We start from the raw sequence: 21,000 nt of genomic DNA on the forward strand, positions 1-21,000 counted from the left end.
TAAGCAAATTTTCAAGATTGTCAAGAAGAAAGGTTTCGCCGCCGCGCGCACACACACAAAAGTGAATTTCAATCCCTTACGACAAAAAGGGATTCGTAAGGACGGATAATACTTTATGTCACAAGGGAAACATTGTACATGAATTAGGTACAACTATACACGCTTTCTATTTTACCCCCATGCATTTTTACGGGGGTAGATTAACGCAAAAAGCAGCCGGCATTGAACGCGGCAAAATTTTCCCGCCGAAGAACCATTTCAGCTCCCGCGAGTACACCATTTCGTATTCACCTAATGGATTCTTCTAATTCCGCGGCTCTATTGTGTGCCTGCCACTTTCCGAGCTGAATATCTCTGACATAGCCTAGAACAGAACTCAGTTTAGATGGAGAGTCGGGAGAAGAAACCTCTAAAGAATGTCTTTCCAACCAACCTCAACAGGATTTTCCCCAAGTTGATCGTGGAGAAATCGAGTCCTAAATCGGATCTGGCATCATTTAATGAAATTAGCGACGTAAATCTCTCCCGTAGCAATAAAATATTAATCAAATTACGGGTCAGGCTATAGAATCCTTCTTTGGTCGCTGTAAGCTCAATGCTATTACCGAATTTTTCACTCGTCTCTCTCCCTCACTCTCGACAATTTCTTCGGGATGAATAGCCAATACCGCGGGCAAGTCAAGCGGCATGGCAAGGTATCTAGGGACTCCTTCTGCGTCGAAATTCAATTTGAATCCTTTAATGCGTAGCTCAAGCAGAAGTGTAAGCGAACTAATTGATATTGGTTCCGAGCAGCAAACTTTGTTGTCTTGTGAACCCCTTGATGGATACAGAGTCGGCTCGGAAGGACTTCGGGGGTGAAAGAGGAAAACTGGGTATCATGCTTCGCCTGGCAATCAGTGTTAATGGCGCCGAATTTGTGTTCTTCCCGCTTTTGGACGACGGATGGGGAAATGGGGACATTAAGAAATCATAAGCAAGTTCACGATGCCATCTTAAACGAACACACTGAGTATAGAAAACAGGGCTACTCAAATTGGTCATTCCTTCAGTCTCTGCTCAACCGCCCCCCCCCCCCCATAAAATGAAAAGGTGGTGCATAAGAGAGCCGACGTTACATTGAATCCACCATTACGTCACTGAGAAAGAGGTATATGGAGCAAAATGTTTCAAAGTGATATACCTCAGTCACATTTCCCTTACGGTGTACCAGCTATATAGAAGTAGTTTGAATAAAATTTGTTTGGTTTATTTCATTTCTATATTCATTTGTTTCAACATACAAATCAGAAAAACATAAATACATTTAACATGTGTATATTATTTAAATCAATACAAATTAAACAAAAATTCAAATATACTACTATAAGATATGTTATACAAAACACATATTAAGCAGAAGAGGATAGCTTTTTCATTTTACCATTAAACAATGAAAAATGAAATGGAAAATAAAAAAGTCGAAAGCTAAATCAGTTCTGTTTCATGATAATTTTGCATACATCAGTTTTTATCATCTGCGAAAGCATTGAACTTTATTCAACTTTTTAAGGTGTATGTTTTAGAAAGTGACTAGTTATAACCTGGGTTCGTTTGAAAATAAGTTAGGGTTCATGGTAGAGTCTTTTAACAAACAAAATAAGTTGCGACAGTAAACATGGTAAAATGAATAGAGAAATTTCAACATAATATTTATAAGCAACTTAGCAGACAACATAAACAGGTCACAAATCCATATTATATTCTAATTGTCTCCTTATCGTGCTTATCATCACTTGTAACAGTGACTGCAATGATAGTTTGAAATAAAATAATTTTTAACTGCATGCGCTTGAAGTACAACCAAGACTAATGAGCTACAAAAAAAGAACGGCAGAAAGATAGGAGAGGAAGTAAAGGAGAGAAAGGGAGAAAAATAGAGAGGGGAGTGGAGAGAGAGGGGGATGGGGTTAGCCATGATTTCGGTATGCTGGAAATCATTAATTTTACAGAGGAACTTCCAGGCAAAGATTAGCATCAGCCTTTTGACTGAACTTCTTTTCTGACTAGGAGTGCAGGGGATATATACACTTTAATACTTACCCCTTTCCTATGACTTAGGCCTCCTGTGATAAATCGAATGCGCGCAATGATCAGAGCCCGATGATAATTAATCTCCATGATGAATTAGGAAGCTCACAGGACGTGATAATTATTTATTACTTATGAAAACAAAACAGAATAAAACAAGCCCTGGCTCCGCAGAAACACCTGTTATCGCTGTCTACCATTCAAACTTGTGAAGGTCAATCGAAAAATCATCATTTAGACGCTATTTAGGCGTTTTATTGTTTTTCTTTTCTGTCGCCAATTCAATGAGAGGGCGACCTTGAATGGCCTGTACCTGATCTGAATTTATCTTCGTATAATTGTCCTGCTTCGGGTCGTATTTCATCCCTGACAGGTGATTTTGCAAAGCGGAGAATGGAAGGTGATTTATCAATTAACGTTAGGTTTAATAAGAAGCCAAGCGACGTAAGAGGGGGACCCTGCCGCGGAGAGGATGCGGCGATTCGCTGCCAGCTCTGTCTCCAGAGCCCCTGAATTTTTCATGGAGTTTCTTCTGAAAGATTCATGTCAAAATATGCCCAATTATTTTGCATTAAAAAGTACATCGACGTCAGACCCATACAGTAGTTATGGGTCACCCCATGCCTGTGATTTTAGCTTAACAACAACCGCGACAATTTCCTTTGATTAAAGATAAACGGAGTTGAATGATTACGTTTATATAATAGATGACATATTTAGATAAGAATTGTAGTAATGCACGCAAGCAAAATAAAGGTTAAAGTTAATAGCCTGTTCATTGCAAGGATGGTTATCTGTATATCATTTTTTTTATTCAAAAAATATATATATTTCAGTATATAAATCAGATTTCAACCTCCCCCGTTCTACGTAAGCAATGCAAATCAGTGTGGTTCATTACGTCCAAATTCCAATGTAGTTCGTTTCGCCATTCATTTCACAATTGAAATTAACAACAATTAACTTTCTGTAAATGGATCCTTTTAATTTTGGTTCCGCGAAATTGACCAATACAAACCATTAATTCATATTTCAAAACGAATTTAACAAAATTTGAAATGAAAAAGCTCAGTCATCTGCAAAGATGAGACAGCTGAATGAAGCCAGTGATGCAAAGATTTGGTAGTCAACTGTGTAAACTTTTGCATTTGAGTTATTCGCAGTATAGAGGTGAGGATCTTTCATTAAAAACCCCACCATGTATGAAGGCTGAAATGGCATTTTCATTTAAAGAGCAATGAGCTGGGGAAAATGCGCTCTCGAGTGTTGATTTTTCATATAAAAATGTAGACTTTATTAATCTAATTTTATTCAGTCGATTTGCTAGATTTTGATATCTTGAACAGAAATCCTTTGAAAAGCGCATATATTCTGCAAGGAATAGGCCTACGAATATTTTTCAATAGTCAAATTTTTGCCTATATTTGAAATACCACATTCTCATCTTCATCCCACACATATATACATCCATACTTTTTTAATATGCACTTTAACAATATCCAGTATAGACAACCACATGTGACACGTTCACCCACACACACATTTACCCACACATGCACAGCATCCTTCCATTTATTTTATGCGTTAAACATGTTATCCATATTCCTTCCCATTCATACTTTTTATACTTTTAAATTTGCTTCTAATTACACTGATTTTTTTATTTTTTCTTCAACGTATTTTTACTTATTATTTTACTTTTACCTTAACTTTATATTTTTTAACTTTTTTAACTTTTAAACAATATTTATTTGTATCTACTTTTACTTCTAATTTTTGTTCTAATTCTACTTCTACATCTACCTCTAACTTTATTTCTACATCTATACTCCTACTCTTGTACATCTATTTCTAACAAAACTCCTACTTCTACTTCTTTACTTCTGAGTCTACTTCTACATCTTCTTATTCTACTTCTAATTCCTTTACTCCTTTTACTTTTACTTTCAATTTAACTTATTCCCAAGTAAAGGAAAACACGCCATAGCTAGGAATCGATCCCACGTCCCTCTGATTGTAAGACGAGAGTCGTAACCACTGCATATACTTGTACTTTTACTTGTTACTGTTACTTGTACTTCTACTTTTATGTCTACTTTTACTTATATTCTACTTCCACTTCTAAATCTACTCCTACTTCTACTTTTACATTCATTTTTAATTCTATTCCTACTTATAATTATACCTCTACTTCTTTCTTTGTTTTTATTTTTAAGTGCTTTTTCTACTTCTTCTTCTACTTCTGCTCTTTTTTTTTGTTCATTTATTCTTTTATTTGTGTTTCTTAAGATGTTTAGATGCCTCTTCTGCTAGTTTGTTCATATCTACCACTGATAGTATTAAAACAATTTTCGATTTCAATACATTCTTCATTTTTTCTTCACTTCTGTGTTCTTTCACTGACACCAATGCCCTTATCCACCTTCACTTCTATTTAATAATTTACCTTTATCATGTTGATTCATTCTGTGCAGTGCTACATAAAAAAGTATGATGAAATTGACATATACACATACACAAAACTACTAGTATATGTCAAAACATTGTACTATATTTAGTATTTTTAATATAGTAAATATTGATAAATATATTTTTAAATTTACGATTGCTTTAATGTTTGATGTTTATCATTCTAATGCTGGTAGATACATAATGATGTGATTGGGGGAGGTATTGTAGGGGTTGGCTTGAAGTGACCAAGTCACATGTGTGACCATTATAATAATAATAATAATAATAAAGTTTTATTTACACAGGGTAGCCACTTCAATCATAAGACTGCTCTTCCAGCGGGCCCTGCATAACATAATATGTTATTATTACCCTTCTCCAGTCTAAATTCTGAGCGCCAAACAAGAAGGCAGAAGGTCCTATTTTTATAAGTCTTTGATATGACTCGGCCGGGGATCGAACCCACGACATTCCGTTCATGAGGCGGACGCTCTACCACTGAGCCACCATGCCCGGTTTTGTATTATACCGATTCTAAATATCTTCATTTTATTTTTACCATTAGTTTTCTGGCCTGGATGGAGTTGGGGAGGAAGACCTGTGGGTTATGGCTATTAAGTTAACATTTTCCGTACACAGGCAGCCTCTTCAACTCTCATCCAGGCCTTATTTTCTCTATCATGTAAAAGAATGATTGATCTTTTTATCTGATCTGTTTGTATTTTCTATGTTTTTTAAAGGTCAAATGAAATAATAATAGAATAATAATAATAACCGAAGAACGCTCAATGCTTGTTTGGATAATCCACCTACCCTTCGCTTAGTTATGCTGCTAGTACTACTGCTGCTATATACTTCTGTGACCTTCATATTTATTACTACTACTGCTGCTGCTGCTACTACTACTACTACTACTACTACTACTACTACCACCACTACTACTACTACTACTACTACTACTACTACTACAACAACTACTACTACTTCTACTACTACCACTACTACTACTACTACTACTACAACTACAACTACAACTACTACTACTACTACTACTAATACTACTACTACTACTACTACTACTACTACCACTACTACTACTACTACTACTACTACTACTACTACTACTACTACTACTACTACTACTACAACTACTACTACTACTACTACTACTACTACTACTACTACTACTACTACTACTACTACTACTACTACTACTACTACTACCACTACTACTACTACTACTGCTGATGATGAGGATGCTGTTGCATCTGTTTCTACTCTACCACCACTGCTTTTTCTGCTGTTGCTAGTTCTAAGTCTGCCCTGCTACTCCCTCTCCTAGTGTTTTTACATCTTCTGCTGACTGTAAATTTTGAATTTTTAGTATAGAAAACACAAGAAAGCAAGACAGAAAATCGTAAAAACATTAAACATTTTATTAGAAAGCAAGACACAGTTCAGTATATTATATCCTCATTTGATTCATCCAGTCAATTCAATCATATAATATCACAGCCTCGGGGTTTAGATTCTAATAGTTAAAACCAACACGAACGCAATAATTAGCTAGACTCTTTGACTTCGCATGGGTGTCCAAGTCATGCCTTGGTAAATAAACGTTGAAATTAAAACGAAGCTGTCATCTTCCAGAAAATGATGCCAACTGTTAGGGAAGTGTAGCCCGATGCGGGGGATTTAAAGTATCATATTATGGATTATGAATACATTTGAAATAACTTCATCACAAGGTACCGTGTAGGGAATTTCCCAATGAAGATAATAATCCTAAATGCGTAATGAAAAGGCAATTGATATGCGTTACTATGATTGGATGTATTTCTCATTTCAAGTCTTCTTTTCATATTATTTTTCAATACATTTGTCTCCTAACGGAATTAAACATCGGCAAATTCTGTCACTGAAAAAATACCCTTTTTTCTTTTACCTTTTTTGCAAACACCACGTAATCTGATAAAAGATTCATGTTAATATTTTACATAAATATCTCACGAATGACTGTCTTATGCAATAAGAAATGAGACAATATTCAAAATGTGTACAAACGAAAGTCGATTTTCAGGAATCAATCATGCATTTCGGCAAACCAATTGAATAATATTATCGACAGACCAAAACACTGAAAGAAGTCAAACGATATCATTTTTTAATAGAGGGTGTTAAAACAAACTAAAAAAAAAGATGATTAAAGAATTCCCTCCTATTTTTTTCTTCGACCAATATTTGGGATTATCAGATTAGTAAGACGTGATTTATACCAAACATTATGTAAAAACATCTAGAAGTTTAGGTTTGACAAAAAGAAATGATATATGTCAGAGAGGGATGACTGAAACCTTCCTCTTTCGTCCATAACCTCAACTGGTTCTTGAAATGGCGTCTTCTTTTATGCACCACTCAAACTCAGGGCTTTCCAAGGATTCAGATCGTCTCCATTCGAAAGGTAACTGATACTGTATCGGATAACAACGTTCACTCTCGCCTGACTCTCCCCATCACCTTACTCTAGTCTTCACACCCGCTTAAATTAAAAATCGACTGGCAAGGGCGGGATAGAAACTCGAAGAAACCCGACACTCGGATTATGCCCTTTTTCCCTTCAAAGTAGTCATAAAAATACATTGGCATGGAACTTGGATGCGAGCCGACACCAGATAATTGAATAGAATTAGCAATTCTGTTGAGCAAATTAGCCCCTGTATCGTCAGCGAAGGAAGAAGGGGAGAAGATCTGCATTGAAAAAGAGAGCTGTTAATTCCACTATCGGTTTTCAGTTACTATCGTCTAAGTGTTATGTGGTCGTTCCGAAAAGATGTTGTCCGGCGCAGAGGGAAACTACTACACTCTATAAAGAGAACTTTCTTGAAAGGGTTTAGTTTTGTTCTACAACAATGGCATTAAAATCGATCACTGCATTTCATATTTCTTGATATTGGCTTGATTTTTATGTTTAATAAATATAGTTTTCATTATTAGTCTACTTTATGTCTTTTAAGTTTGTCTATATTCAACAAGTAGTGCTTATTTCAATACCCCACCTCTTGTCCAATCTCCATAATATCATTTCGTGAAAACTTAATAGTTTTTGTTGGTTAATAGGTTATGTTCTCAGAGACGGTGTGATATAATGTATATGAATATGCATCGGTTTCATCTGCGTCAAAGGAATCCCCCAGAAAATAATGATAAATACATAAAAACAAATAACAGGATATATAGACAAAGTTAAATAGAAATGAATGTATAGATAGATAGATAGATAGATATTGACTGTACGAAACTACAATCTTTAGTTGTACAGCTAAAATCTAAGCAACTCGCTCCACCCTATTATTATACTATATATATATTTATATATATATATATATATATATATATATATAAATGAATGAATAAATTAAAATAAAATAATTTAAAAAAAACCTGCATATTAGAGAAGCTCGACCACAGATCATTCATCGCATCCGTACCGAGATAATCACTGCTGTAGTTGGGTGGACACAATTCTTAAAACCTGGACGGGATTTCGCGCGAAATCCAGACGTTAGCGCGCCAGCTGTCATCAAAGACTGCCAGTGATTCCAAAAACGACAGGGGTGAAAGATGTCACTTTTTACCAACAGAGTCACGATTTTTCTCCCCTCTTCAGAATCTTTGCATTTCTCCTGTTTCAAGACGAATCTTGATATCTGACAAATCATGCTCAATATTGAAGATCAATAGATTTTATACAAGTGAAGCGGACGAATCATAATTGATTCTGGGGGGAAGAAATTAAAACAATTTGCCCTGAGGAAAATATCGTTTATTTCTGGTAGATTTTCTAACATTTACTATGCCTTTAAATTCCCTTGTGAATTCAAGAGCTTAGCTATATCAATAACTACAATATGATAAAATTAAATAATTATTATCGTTATTATAGTTATTTTTGTAGTTATTTTTGTTCTTAATAATAATGAAATATCATAATTATCATTATTGTCGATATCATTATCAACACTATCATTATTATTATGATAGCACGATTATGTTTTTCATTATTGTTATTATTGTTATTATCATTATTATTTATCATCATTATCATCATCATTATTATAACAATAATTATTATTATCATTATCAGTATTATCACTTGTATTAATGTTACTATTATTATTATCATATCTTAATCGTTTTTATATCATTATTATTATTATTATTATTAGGTCTCTTACTTTTGTTATTATCATTATCACTATATCATCATTGTTATTGTTATCATTGTGACTGTAATCATCATACTGATTCTTGCATACATTTTTATACATTCTTTTTTTTTTCACAATTACCAGATAACAAGCTTTCAATAAAATGCACGAGGCTACAGTAGTGACGATTTAAATGTTCCGAGGGAGGTCAAAGCTATGCGTTGTATACAGTTGAATGAAGAACAAAATGAATTAGTTATAAATTATGCAATAAGATAAAAATATTTCTCCATTTACTTACAAAAAATGTCACGTTTAACGATTCTTTTTTAATCATTGTTGGAAAGAACCTTGCCTTTAAATCAGAAATATTTAACCACGGTTTAAGATACACTGAAACGACAAGGTGTACCGGACAGGCTATCTAAAATGATTTTTTTCTCTAATTGATATATTTTTTTTTTTTGTTTTGTAATAGTATTTATTAAAATCATTCAATTCAAATTCATACAAGTAATATAATATCAACAAAACACTGTTCACAAAGTCAAATAAATAAATAATTGTTCATAATACAAAAAATTATACATACAAAAAATACAGAATATAACATTCGAGTCATCTACAACAAAGTAAATACTTAGTCTGTAGAAAAAAAAAATACAGACAACAACAACAAAATTTTTATAGCAACGCAATTAAATTGAATGAGTAAAATGAATGAGTAACCCCCCCCCCCCTCCATATCCCATCTAAGCCCAGCCCAGGAAGCGCGGCCTGCTTCCCTCCCCTCAACCTAGCTACCCTCCATTTCAATCTGCATTCTGTGCCGCAATCATGATCTAACTTGTGCACCTAAATGTATGCTTGAATTTTCTTAGCCCCAGCATCTCTAGAAAATAAACTTGTCCCATTTTTTGAAATGGTTTGTTAATAGACCTCTCTGTTCAGCTAGTTTTCTTTCTTCTAGTCTATCTTCTTGTATTTTTTCCTTAATATGGTTAAGGGTCGGTGGATCTTTTGTGTTTCTACTATTCTTTAAAATCATATACTTTATCAGGATTATTATGTGATTTAATAATTGAGCCTCTCCTTTAGTTGAACATTCCACGCCTACGTGTACACCTTTTTTATCTATATTTGTAATGATAGGGAGTTGAAGCATGTTCCCACATTCTTTCCATATAGTTTTTATCTTATCACATGAAAAGAATATATGATCATATGTTTCTTCTTCTTTACTACAGAATGAACATAAATCATCTGTTGTCATTTTAAATAAATATAAATATTTTTTTGTGTATAGTATATTGTGTAATATTTTATATTGAAATTCTCTGAATATATATTGAAAACAATTGGACGATCCCTAAAAGCCATAATCATACTTCATGAGAAGCAGTGACATAATTTAAAAATTTGGAATAACATGACATGGCTTAAGGGGATTTTTCTAAATAGTTGGTAGGTAGTACAGCGAGCGAGTAAGAAAAATATTTTCTTTTTGGTTAATGAAAATCTAATTTGCTACCGAATTTAGCATAATCTTATCGTTTCCCTTGAATTTGAGGGAGGGGGCAACTGATAACCAAGTTCTCTGTTTGTATGCAGGTATAGTGACACTATCACAACACAAATTTTTTTTTCCAGATTCATTAAAATTCATATAAGCTTATTTCATCTGTGTGCAAACAGTTTATCGGTGGGTAGCTGTTTGCCCATTGAGACGATATATTTTTCAGTTGAACGAGTGCATTATCAGAGAGAAGAAAAACGGAGAAAACTTACAAAAGAATGAAAGTCAATAACACGTGTCGCAAGCAGAACGCACAGCAATATTCCGTGTCCGTCAGAATTCATGAACTTCACCGTGCAACATGCTGCACAGCGGGAGGGGGTGTGTACGGTTAATTCGTGTTCGCAAGAGTCACTGCTATCAATGGAAGCATTTTGACATCAGACATTTAGAGAGGTATACTTTCACACGCTTCAAAAACACCAAGTAAAAGACGACTGTAAGCGAATTGGAATCAATGTAAGACATCAATCTCATATTTTTCACCCGTCTAAGGTTTTCTCTGAGCTTTCCCACATGAAATGTTAATGACGCGCAGATGATGAAGGACTGCATGATAGAAAAACTTTAAGATACTGAGAAAAATTAAATTTTCTTTCTCTGATTACAATAGTGTATGTAATTCACTTCAGGGTTTGAAAAGTTGTAGTTGTAGAGCAGAGGTTCCACATTAAAATCGACTAGAGGATTTGGTAAATGCAAATTTTGAAATGAAATTATCATTCATCGCGACATGAATGCACTTCATCGGTTTAGTTAAATGATCTTTATTTTGAAATATTTCTGCAGATGTGATTTCAGTTCTTACCTCGTTTCAAATAAGATTAATTTCTTTGGAATATCATTCTTCAGGTTCCTTTAAAATAGAAAAAAATAATATCAAGAAGACCTCAGCAGTAGACAAAATACAAAGAAACTGAAATATAACAATACATGTCTTCAATTTCTTACCGGCTTTTAAATTAATGTTAAGATAATGAAGAAGCAGTAAGTAATTTCATAATGGTAAATATAGAAATAAAACATAACATGCCAAAATCATAGTCATAATTCATATTTCAAGAAAACGTTGATGTGATGAGATCCACAATGCCACAATTAACAAAATACAAATAAATCAATTTTGACGATCGCACTTATATACATAATTGACATACTTGTCTAGGAAAAAAATATTTGATATAAATGGTCATTAATCAGCGTTTATGATTCTTGCATAGAAATAATAAGTGTAGTTTTATTATGTTTAACAGCTTTGTAGAAGGGAAAAAAGAATATACCTACATCTTAACAGAAGTCTGACAAATGCTTATCAAAGTAATGTTCCTTGTTATTTCGTTTATTCTGAAACCATTTTTTTTGATTCAATTTCGTGGTATTGTCGATTTGTTTGAATAGAATTTGCATTGTCTTTAGTATGAAAAAGTATGAAGATAATGATATTGCATATTTTCATATTCTATTTGTGAAAAAAATTATAGTTGAAAAATTAGTTAATTATAAAAAAAATAGCTAAATATTTAATTAAATCAGCATTGTGTCTTGATCTCCGGTTAAGCGACAATGGTATTTCTTCCTAAATGATAGCGCGCGTTTATATTCCTTTTTTATTTTTTACATATTATTTTGGCACATAATATTGAGAAGTATCCATGGTGACACTGAAAACGGTATATTATAATAAAATCAAGCAATTGCTATGTGTATTCAGTTGTCATGTTTCCTCCCTGTGCCATAATAAGTAAATGAACGTAATGTTTTTGTTTTCTTTTTCACCTTTCGCAGCCAACCTATCAGACCGCAGATTGACGAGTGCCGCCGCCAACCGGCTGGCTCAATGGCTGGCTTCGAACCCAATGAGTGGCACGCCTGTATTCCGCTGAACAGTGTTTTGTCCATTGATGCGTTTTAAGAAGCACACATTTTGCCACAATATCTCAATGTCTCGGTTGGTCGATCGCGTGTTGACTGTCGCCGCTTTCCTTTAAAACCCCCTCTTGACGTGTTCATGCTTTCACCAGAGGCATGGAGCCACTAGGCAATCCAGAATAAGCATTTTCCCTGGATCTGTCTCACCGTCTCTCTCTCTGTCTCTCCCCCTCTCCCTCACTTCATTCTGCCTCCCCCCCCCTCCTCTCTCCGCCTCTCCCTCTCTCTCACCCTCTCCCCCCTCTCTCCATAGCTATATATCTATCTCTCTTTCTATCTGAGGTCCTCCCTAAGAATAAATTATGTAAACCAAACAATTTAACTTTGAAGTCACACTACAACTGTTTTTTAATTATCATGTTATTGATTCACATGTCCAGTATGGGTTTTAATCATGGTAATAATCCTTTCCAGCTTGATTTTTAAAACCATCACACTTCCTCGCCTATTTATCAGTTTAGAGTTCATTATTAATGTTATTTGGGGAATGACTCAGTAATGTATTCGTCATATAAGTTTATTGTTTTTATTTGGATATTACCAATTTGCTACTGTAAGTTTATCATTTGTTGATTTATGCTCATAATTGATTTGTATTTATGTATTGTTTATTTGTTTGTTGAACATTGATAATAGAAAGGAAATAAACCAATGAAATTCAAATTCAAATTCATTCAAATTTGTAAGTTAATTTTTTAAGGTATTTCATGCAGTTTACTAAAATTTTGTCTTAACCTTTATCACGATTGACCGTGAGTCGGAGAATGTTTTGTCCAGTCTCTCCAAACTGATGAACAGTTGGCATCTCTAATTGCCTATTTCTTAAACAAAACTGTGGCACAAAAGCTAATTTGGGGTGTGAAATACCTCGAGGCTGTGGAAATGATAAAGCAGAGATTTTAAGGCGAAAGCTATAGAAATACGTAATCAGAAAAGCAAACCAGACTCGTGTGCCAAGTTGACAAAGATGGGAAATGTGTTTCAAGTTAAAGACAATGAACAAGAGAAAGAAAGGTAGACATAGACTTTTTTGAAAGCGCGAAGATAGAGAGAGAAAGAAAGAGAGAAATCTGGGAGTTGGTTTCTTCTTGAAGTATGGTTGAAACTGGTGTCGCCAAAGTGACACTGTCTAGAGTTGTCAAATCTCTAAATGCTCATTGGTCCAAATGTCAAAAGATTACGACACACAATTATCAACAGTTAGCCATTATACATACACACACTCCCTCCATATCCACTAAAACACACTGCCACACACACACAGGCAGTGAAAAACTCGCTCTTTCTCTCTATCTCCCCCTCTCCTCTTTTATCTCACTCACACACTCCCACTCTCCGGACATACCGTACTAATTCGCCTTGTCCACAATGCTCTAAACACACAGTTACACGTGCGCGCGGTGTTGGGTGACTATAAACCACTTAGCTCCATTAATTTGGAGTTGATAGGGGAACAGGTTGCAGTAGGACGCCAGAGCGCTGGTATGAGATGTTTTCATATTGCAGGTAGACGGACGGGCATTTGACAAATGAAGCCAAAAGCCGCAGATATTTCTTGAAAGATGCGTCGAGCTCGAGATGTGCTTTCACCATATTTTAACAATCATCAAGAAAACCCGGATCTTCGATTTTTTCCAGTCTCATTAATTTTAGAATCACTTTCTACCAAAAAACGCACTTACTACTGCAAATTATGGACTTAATGTATATTTTGAGAGTATAGAGAAGTTTGAATAACTGTTTCAGACCCCACTCGTCTGTTCATATGATGAAGACCATTGGGAGACAATTTCAATCAAAATTGCCTCTTCGATTTAGTGATAAATAATCTTCTTAGCAATTATAAATAATTTTTCAGTGAAAGAGAACATTTATTTGAGAGAGTACGGCATATGCAGCTGAAAATATCAAAAGAACAAACTGAGAAAAGAAGAGAGAATAGAAGACGACGGCGATGGATGCTCAACTGATGCGAAGCCACTTCTCCCAGGCGAGTCTCGGCGGGCTCTCTCCCTTCCCAGCATACTCTTTCTCGTCGGCAGCCCACGCACTTGGGTTCCACGTCTCGCCGCCGGGTGCATCGCCCGTAACTCACGGGGACCTTGCTATTACAACATCGGTGGCAGCTGCGGCTGCTGCCGTCCGAGTTCAGAGTTCCATGAAGAAGGACCTTAAACACGTTCCTGGAGAATGTTTCTCACCGAAGAGCAAGATGATGAAGATTGGTGGGCATGATGATGACGATGACAACAATGGTAAGTGTATTGATATTTAGTTTAATACTGCTGCCCTGCTCTTTACACGAAATCTTGATTAGGCCTACTGCAATTGAATTCATTGAAACTTGCTTTTTACACTGCAAAAAACATCCCTCCAGTTCGACTACACAAGTGTAATTCAGTAATAGACATCTTATTAAAAACTAGGAATGTTTTATACCTTGATATTGGCAAACGCATTAAAACCATAGATGTAAAAAAAGATCGGGAAAATACAATTAGAATGTCTCGTTTTTCTTCAATACATTTTTAACAGTCATGAAAAAAATATATTCTAAAAATCAAAGATATAACTAATGATTTTACCGTTGACATAGTCGAAGAGAAGGGAATTGAAATGAAAATTTGTCATTTCATATTTCAATAAAAAAAAGTATAGTGAAGCAAAATAATCTTTCACAATGTGTTATAACCATACTCGTACATGCTTAATAAGGTTATTTTCTCAGTTGCAGTGAGTGGGTGACATTTTTGCTAAAGTGACGCCAAATAGTCCTACTGCGCAAGATGTGTGACATGTTTTATACATATGAAACAAACTTTTATACCATATATTTTACTCAAGAAACATTTATATTCATTTTCAAAGAATACTTAGTAAATCTTTTCTCGATCCTATCAATGAGTGAGTAGTTTGTTGTATCATATGTTTTACAGAATGGTCAAATCAAACCATATTTATGCATGATAATGTAAACACTCATCTTTGATAATGTTTATATCAGTATTAACATTGATATTGATATTGATTAAAAACTACGTGAGGATGGCGTGTAAGTACACTCTAAAAAGGTTTACCCAATATTGGGTAAAATGGGAACATGTATGTTTGTTGGGTAAAAAGAAATATTTTGTAAATTTTACGCAATGTTGCGTTGAAATTTACCCTTCAAACATGCATTTTGCTCAATATCGGGGGATAAAATAACCAGCAAGCATGCATGTTCCCTTTCTACCCAATATTGGGTAAATTTTTACTCTCTGTTTTTAGAGTGTAGTATAGGCGATAATAGTGCTTCGTCAAACTGAATCTTGGATTGACGGCCTTGTAATAAACGTAATTCCCCGTGTATTTTTTTTTTCGTATTATCTTATAAATATATCTATTTTCTACCTACTTCCGATAAAAGCTATCGAAAATGACTTTTTAATATATGAATTTACATGAGTATTAGAATTTCATTTCATGAATGAATTCATGGACACGGATATCCGATGCTCATTCTGTCAAAAGGAAAAGACATAATGGCTAAACAAATACTTAAGAGTGCACATTTCTTGATTTCCCTGTTTAGGGAAAACCTTCGTATTAGGATTTTATTCCCATTTTGATAAAATAGAAGTGTAACTTTATTAATTATGCAGAAATTTCCATATCATTATTTTTCTACAAACAAAATAATTCGTATCCGTTTTCCATCTTCAAACTGACTTTATCCATATTGCATTAGTAAAAAAATGCGCTTTAGATGGACAATTTAAAATATTATTTTCAAATGATATATTTCGTTCTTTTCATACATATTTGAAATCATGCCCAGTTTTCAGCTAATTGTAAGAGCTATATTGGTTAATGCACAATGGAGAACGATATACTTCATAAATCTTCTTACCATATAAACCGATGTTTGTATATTTTCTGCTAAGAATTAAACTAGAGAATTGTATTTTATTCAATTGTTAATGATATGAACCACATTTTCGCTCATAAAATAAATATTTTTAATATATTACTAAACAAAACAATTTTCCACCTGTAGTGCGGGGATTCCCAAAGGCCATTTATGTCTTTTATGATTGGTTAGTATTAGTTATGCAAAATATGATTATGTCCACCTATACATTTAGGCTTGAAGCTGATAAACAAAATTGTTTTTTAAATATTCCAAACAACTGAACAAAGAGGCTATCATTTTTTTTTGTGAATGGTATGCATTAACTTTCATTATAAATAAACTTGTAAAGTCTTGCCACTTTTGGTTTAATACCTTTCGATTGAACAGTTATCAAATTGAAATACAGAATTTGAATTTCCATATTTCTTGCAAGCTTTATAATACTAAGCAATTAAATCCAGTTTATCAATCAGCAGTTCTGAGCACAAGATTTGTTTACAGGTAAGGTGTAATTTGTCAAATGAATGAAAATAAATCTGACAAAGAATTGCTTCGAGACGTCTTTGTAATTATTATTTTCTCGTATGAAAAATTTTGTCTTTGATTTCAATGAAGATGTAGTAAACAATATTTCAAAATTATGACGAAAAGAAATACCAAACTAACTTCACCATAACTTTCACTGTTTATGAGTCGAAACCATATGAATCTCCTATTAAAAAAAAAATGTATTATGATGATGTTTTTAGTATCTTTGATTACTAAATTATATCTTTTCAATCTTACTACACTCAAACTATCTAATTAAAAAGGGTAACCGTCAGTGATGGTGTAAGAGCCCCCAATGCCCTTTTAATTTGTATAAAATATTATTTGAAATATATATAAGGCTAATATTACACACTACAAAATCTGTATGAGTCATCAGTTGGTAAAACATGAACACATTTCACACTATTCCATACATATCATGAACTCGGTTAAAAATGACTACCAACAAATTTATAAGAAGTTACATTTTCACATTCGATTTCCTTCTCTTCTTCATCATACATATAAACGGAAACCGACTTATCCCTTCCGGACTTAATTTAGAAAAAGGATAAATTGAATTAATAGAGCGATTAAGGATGGTGATTATTTCCGATATTAAGTTGTCGCAAGCAATGTATTTGAGCGAGCTCGATCGCATCGATGAGATGGCGCGGAATCAAAGCCCCTTTGCGCTGCACACCCGGGGTGCCCTGGGCGTTACTGCTAATATTCTTTTCCATTATGGGCTGATTCGAATGAAATTTCGCAAATGGACGAAGGCAATAGGATTTATTGCTTCCCGTGACGAATATGAAACATCACTGTAAAGTAACAGTAACAGCGAGAAAGAGCTTAAGAGAGTGTACTGAGGAGAAAGGGTGGATTAAGGAATGAGATGCGATAGAAAGAGGGGTACATAATAAGGCAGACGCCGATTGATGGTGCTGGTAGATGGTTTAATAAGGGAAGCCAGTCACAATCCGAATCGAGCTTGAAGCAATGAAATATCAAAAATTGATTGGTATTTATTCACAAATATTTTAAAAGATATTATTATTCCTCGGGATATCAAGAATTTAAAAAAAGTTTATTAACGAGTTGGTCGGAATAGCGGTTGTGATCATGGTGGTGTTGGTAGTGGTGCTCATGGTGGTATATACTGTAAAAAATAAGTGCTAATTTAGCACTTACAGTGCTTGTATAGTGACTGCACTGTAAGTGCTAAATTAGCACTTCATTTTTTACAGTGTAGTTATCATAGAAATACAGATTAGAAACTACTCCAAGATCAACTATAACATAATATTAGATTATACTTCCCTTAAAACAGTACTTCTCTGTAGACAGGATAGGTGAAAGATAAACGTAGTTGAGATATTTAATATGCATTGATACCATAAAAACATAAACTAACATCTAAATAAAAATAAGAATGGTTACTAAGGTAAGTGAAATATTTCTTTGAATGATCATTAATTACTCAATCATTTTATATAAACATATCAAATCCAATATTGAAGAAAGTTATGTTACTACATTATATATTATTGGTCATGAACACTTAAGAAAATGTGCATGTTATTTGCTTCCCTCAAAAGAAGACAAGATGAAAGGGTCACTGGGTTTGAACTGTAATTTTAATCAATTACTATAACATTAAATTCCGGAATATGATTAGATATATCACTTGCACCCATGCTGCTGACTGCTAATATAGTCATTTCAACTATTTCGTTTTCAGAGTTTTGTTGCTGCCACCCCCCCCCCCCCTTAAATTTTTATGAGGATTTCGGTTCACATATTACAATGTAATGTGGAGAAGTACAATGTTGTTAAAAAACTTAAATTTTGAAACAAAAGTGGAAACTCGTACTCCAGGCACGTTTAACACCCTCCATATATTGATAGCTAGATATGAGAAGAAAATAATACTTTACATCATGAAAAGATTAGGGATGATCCCAGACAAAAGATTGTCTTCGGGATGATTTCGATTATTCTATTCAAGATGTTTGAAAGATATTAAATGCAATTAATATCATTAAATGCAGACAATTCGATGCCATCTCCTCAGAGTACGATATGTCCCCTCTCATCAGGCCTCAGTTGAAAGACAATCGCTTTCTTCCCTCATAAAAGATACCCCGAACGCCGTGGGCGACAAATAAAGACCAAAGTAAATTATGATCACCGAATCCACATCACCCTAATCAAAACAATTCTAGATCTTGTTTCTGCTTTCTAAAAGACCACATTCCGTTATTACTAATAGAATGAGCGGAGTAAAATCCCTTAACCCATATTTCCAAATTGTTCATTTTTGCTCAAGAAAACGGGAAAGATAATGGGCATATATTTCTGTAATTGACTCTTTGGTTTGAAATAATGAAGCACTGTCGGGACAATAATTGGAGAGATTTAAGCTCAGTAATAGCTTTGATTGCGTACAAAAGAAATACATTAAGAACTGGAATGTTATAAACTATGTTGAACATTGAAGAGTTTTTATCATGAAAGTTTTCTGGCAATTGAACCTTAATGACCTCATTTCTCGAGTTGATAAACTTCATGTTGTTTTAATATTCTAATATCTACCCTACAGATCTCGTAATGATCTTGCCAGACATAGATAAATCTAAAACCTTCAACTTAAATTTAAAAAAAATCAACTCATTTTCTTGGAAAAGTACGTTCCAAAGTAGAAAAGGTAATAGTATAACAAAAGGAATAAATTATGAGATTAGTCATGATAATGCAAATTGGAAAAGGGGCTACTTTGATAGAAGTTATCATGGATTACTCTCCAATGCATACGGGATAGTGATAAAAATTTTAAATATTAAGCTCTTTGATGGCAAGGAATTGAACATCATGACTGGTAGAATCCTCTTTATGTAAATTTTAAATCTTCTTTTAAATATGTTTCCTTTCTATCTCTTCAAAATGATATTCTGTAAATCTGGATAAAACTTTGATTCCATCCATATGGTGACTTTAAATTAGGAATGAAATTTAGTGATTGCTTTTCTTTTAACCATTGAAAATCCCAAATCCTCTTTTAAATTAAAGTCATGAAAAGATAATGCATTTCATTAAGCAGTCAAATAATTATAGAAAATCAAAGATCCAACATCGAAAATACATTAAGCTCGTGAAAGATATTCGTCCTATAATGACTTAACGCTCAACCTTAGGATGATTATTTGATATAGATTACATGAATACTAAATATATAAAAAAGCTAATCATCCTTTTTATTTTGCCTTTATCTTTTCTCTCTTTTTCTTACAATATTTTTGTCTTTGGTTAAACTCTCTTTTTGCTCCATATTTAACGTATCATCCCCAACTGATACTACTTTATTTTTAATCATTGATACAATTTATTCTTTTTGATGAATACATTAGTATTCTAGGACACGTTAAATGGACCTTAACATCCCTTTGCATTGCGTAATCTGACATAGTATATAGTAGGTCCATGCGTTGCATAATCAGTCCACGCTTATAGTATGGTCCGATACAGTGTAGCGTTCCCTATGTGACAAATTTGACATAGTCGTCACGATGAAATATCATTAAATAATTAAATATTGCACTACAATATGAATAATGATATTAATTATGAAATTTAATCAATCAAATTACATATCAAATGATAGAACTATTTCAAAGCAATGCTTATTTGACCAAGGTACTGTTTATCTAATAATATCGTTACAAATAAAGTGATTAACTATAGTGTGCAAGTGGTGGATGTGAAGAGAGCAAATCGAGTAATTTTCTGGGAAATTTATCGTAATTGATAATTTACCTGCCTTTCTCCCGGTCTTCAAAATATCCCCCTGGGTTATGAAATAGAAAATGGTAAAACTGGGTGATTTTTGACAGCTTTGATGTGAATGAGTAGTTTGGAGGAGAAAGGCAAACATTGCCCGATCAGTCCCATAATTACATCCACCACACAGGTTAATTCAAGCGAGATGATATGGATACTAAATGAAGCAAAGCGCCAAGTCTTCTCAGTCAACTGTACTACAACTGACCTACGCTTAGCATTCTGAACGTTGTCCACTTTCTCTCTATCTCTGCCTCTCTCTCTCTATCCCCCCCCCCTCCAATAATCTTTCTTCACATCACATTCCTAATCTCCGATTTAAAATAAGTTTTATTCCTTATTATTATAACCGTTCGACTTTTATTCTCCCCGTATCTCTCTCCTGCCCTCTGTGTTTCTCACCCAATCGCACTACTCACACACACACACACACGCAACCTTTTTTACATACACTCAGACACATTCACTCAATCACCTTCATTCCAATCCACCCTTTTCTA

General features: G+C 34.0%; 1 protein-coding gene across 1 annotated transcript in view; it reads left to right on the plus strand.

The window, feature by feature from the left end:
- The first annotated feature begins 14,188 nt into the window (after positions 1–14,188).
- The window catches only part of LOC129270436 (homeobox protein unc-4 homolog), a 33,054-nt gene continuing 26,242 nt past the window's right edge, over positions 14,189–21,000 (plus strand). The window contains exon 1 of the mRNA XM_054907821.2: positions 14,189–14,489. Coding sequence (XP_054763796.1) covers positions 14,189–14,489 — 301 coding nt within the window. The remainder of the gene's footprint in view (positions 14,490–21,000) is intronic.

The sequence above is a fragment of the Lytechinus pictus genome, chromosome 10, assembly GCF_037042905.1.
Source record: "Lytechinus pictus isolate F3 Inbred chromosome 10, Lp3.0, whole genome shotgun sequence".
NCBI lineage: Eukaryota > Metazoa > Echinodermata > Echinoidea > Temnopleuroida > Toxopneustidae > Lytechinus > Lytechinus pictus.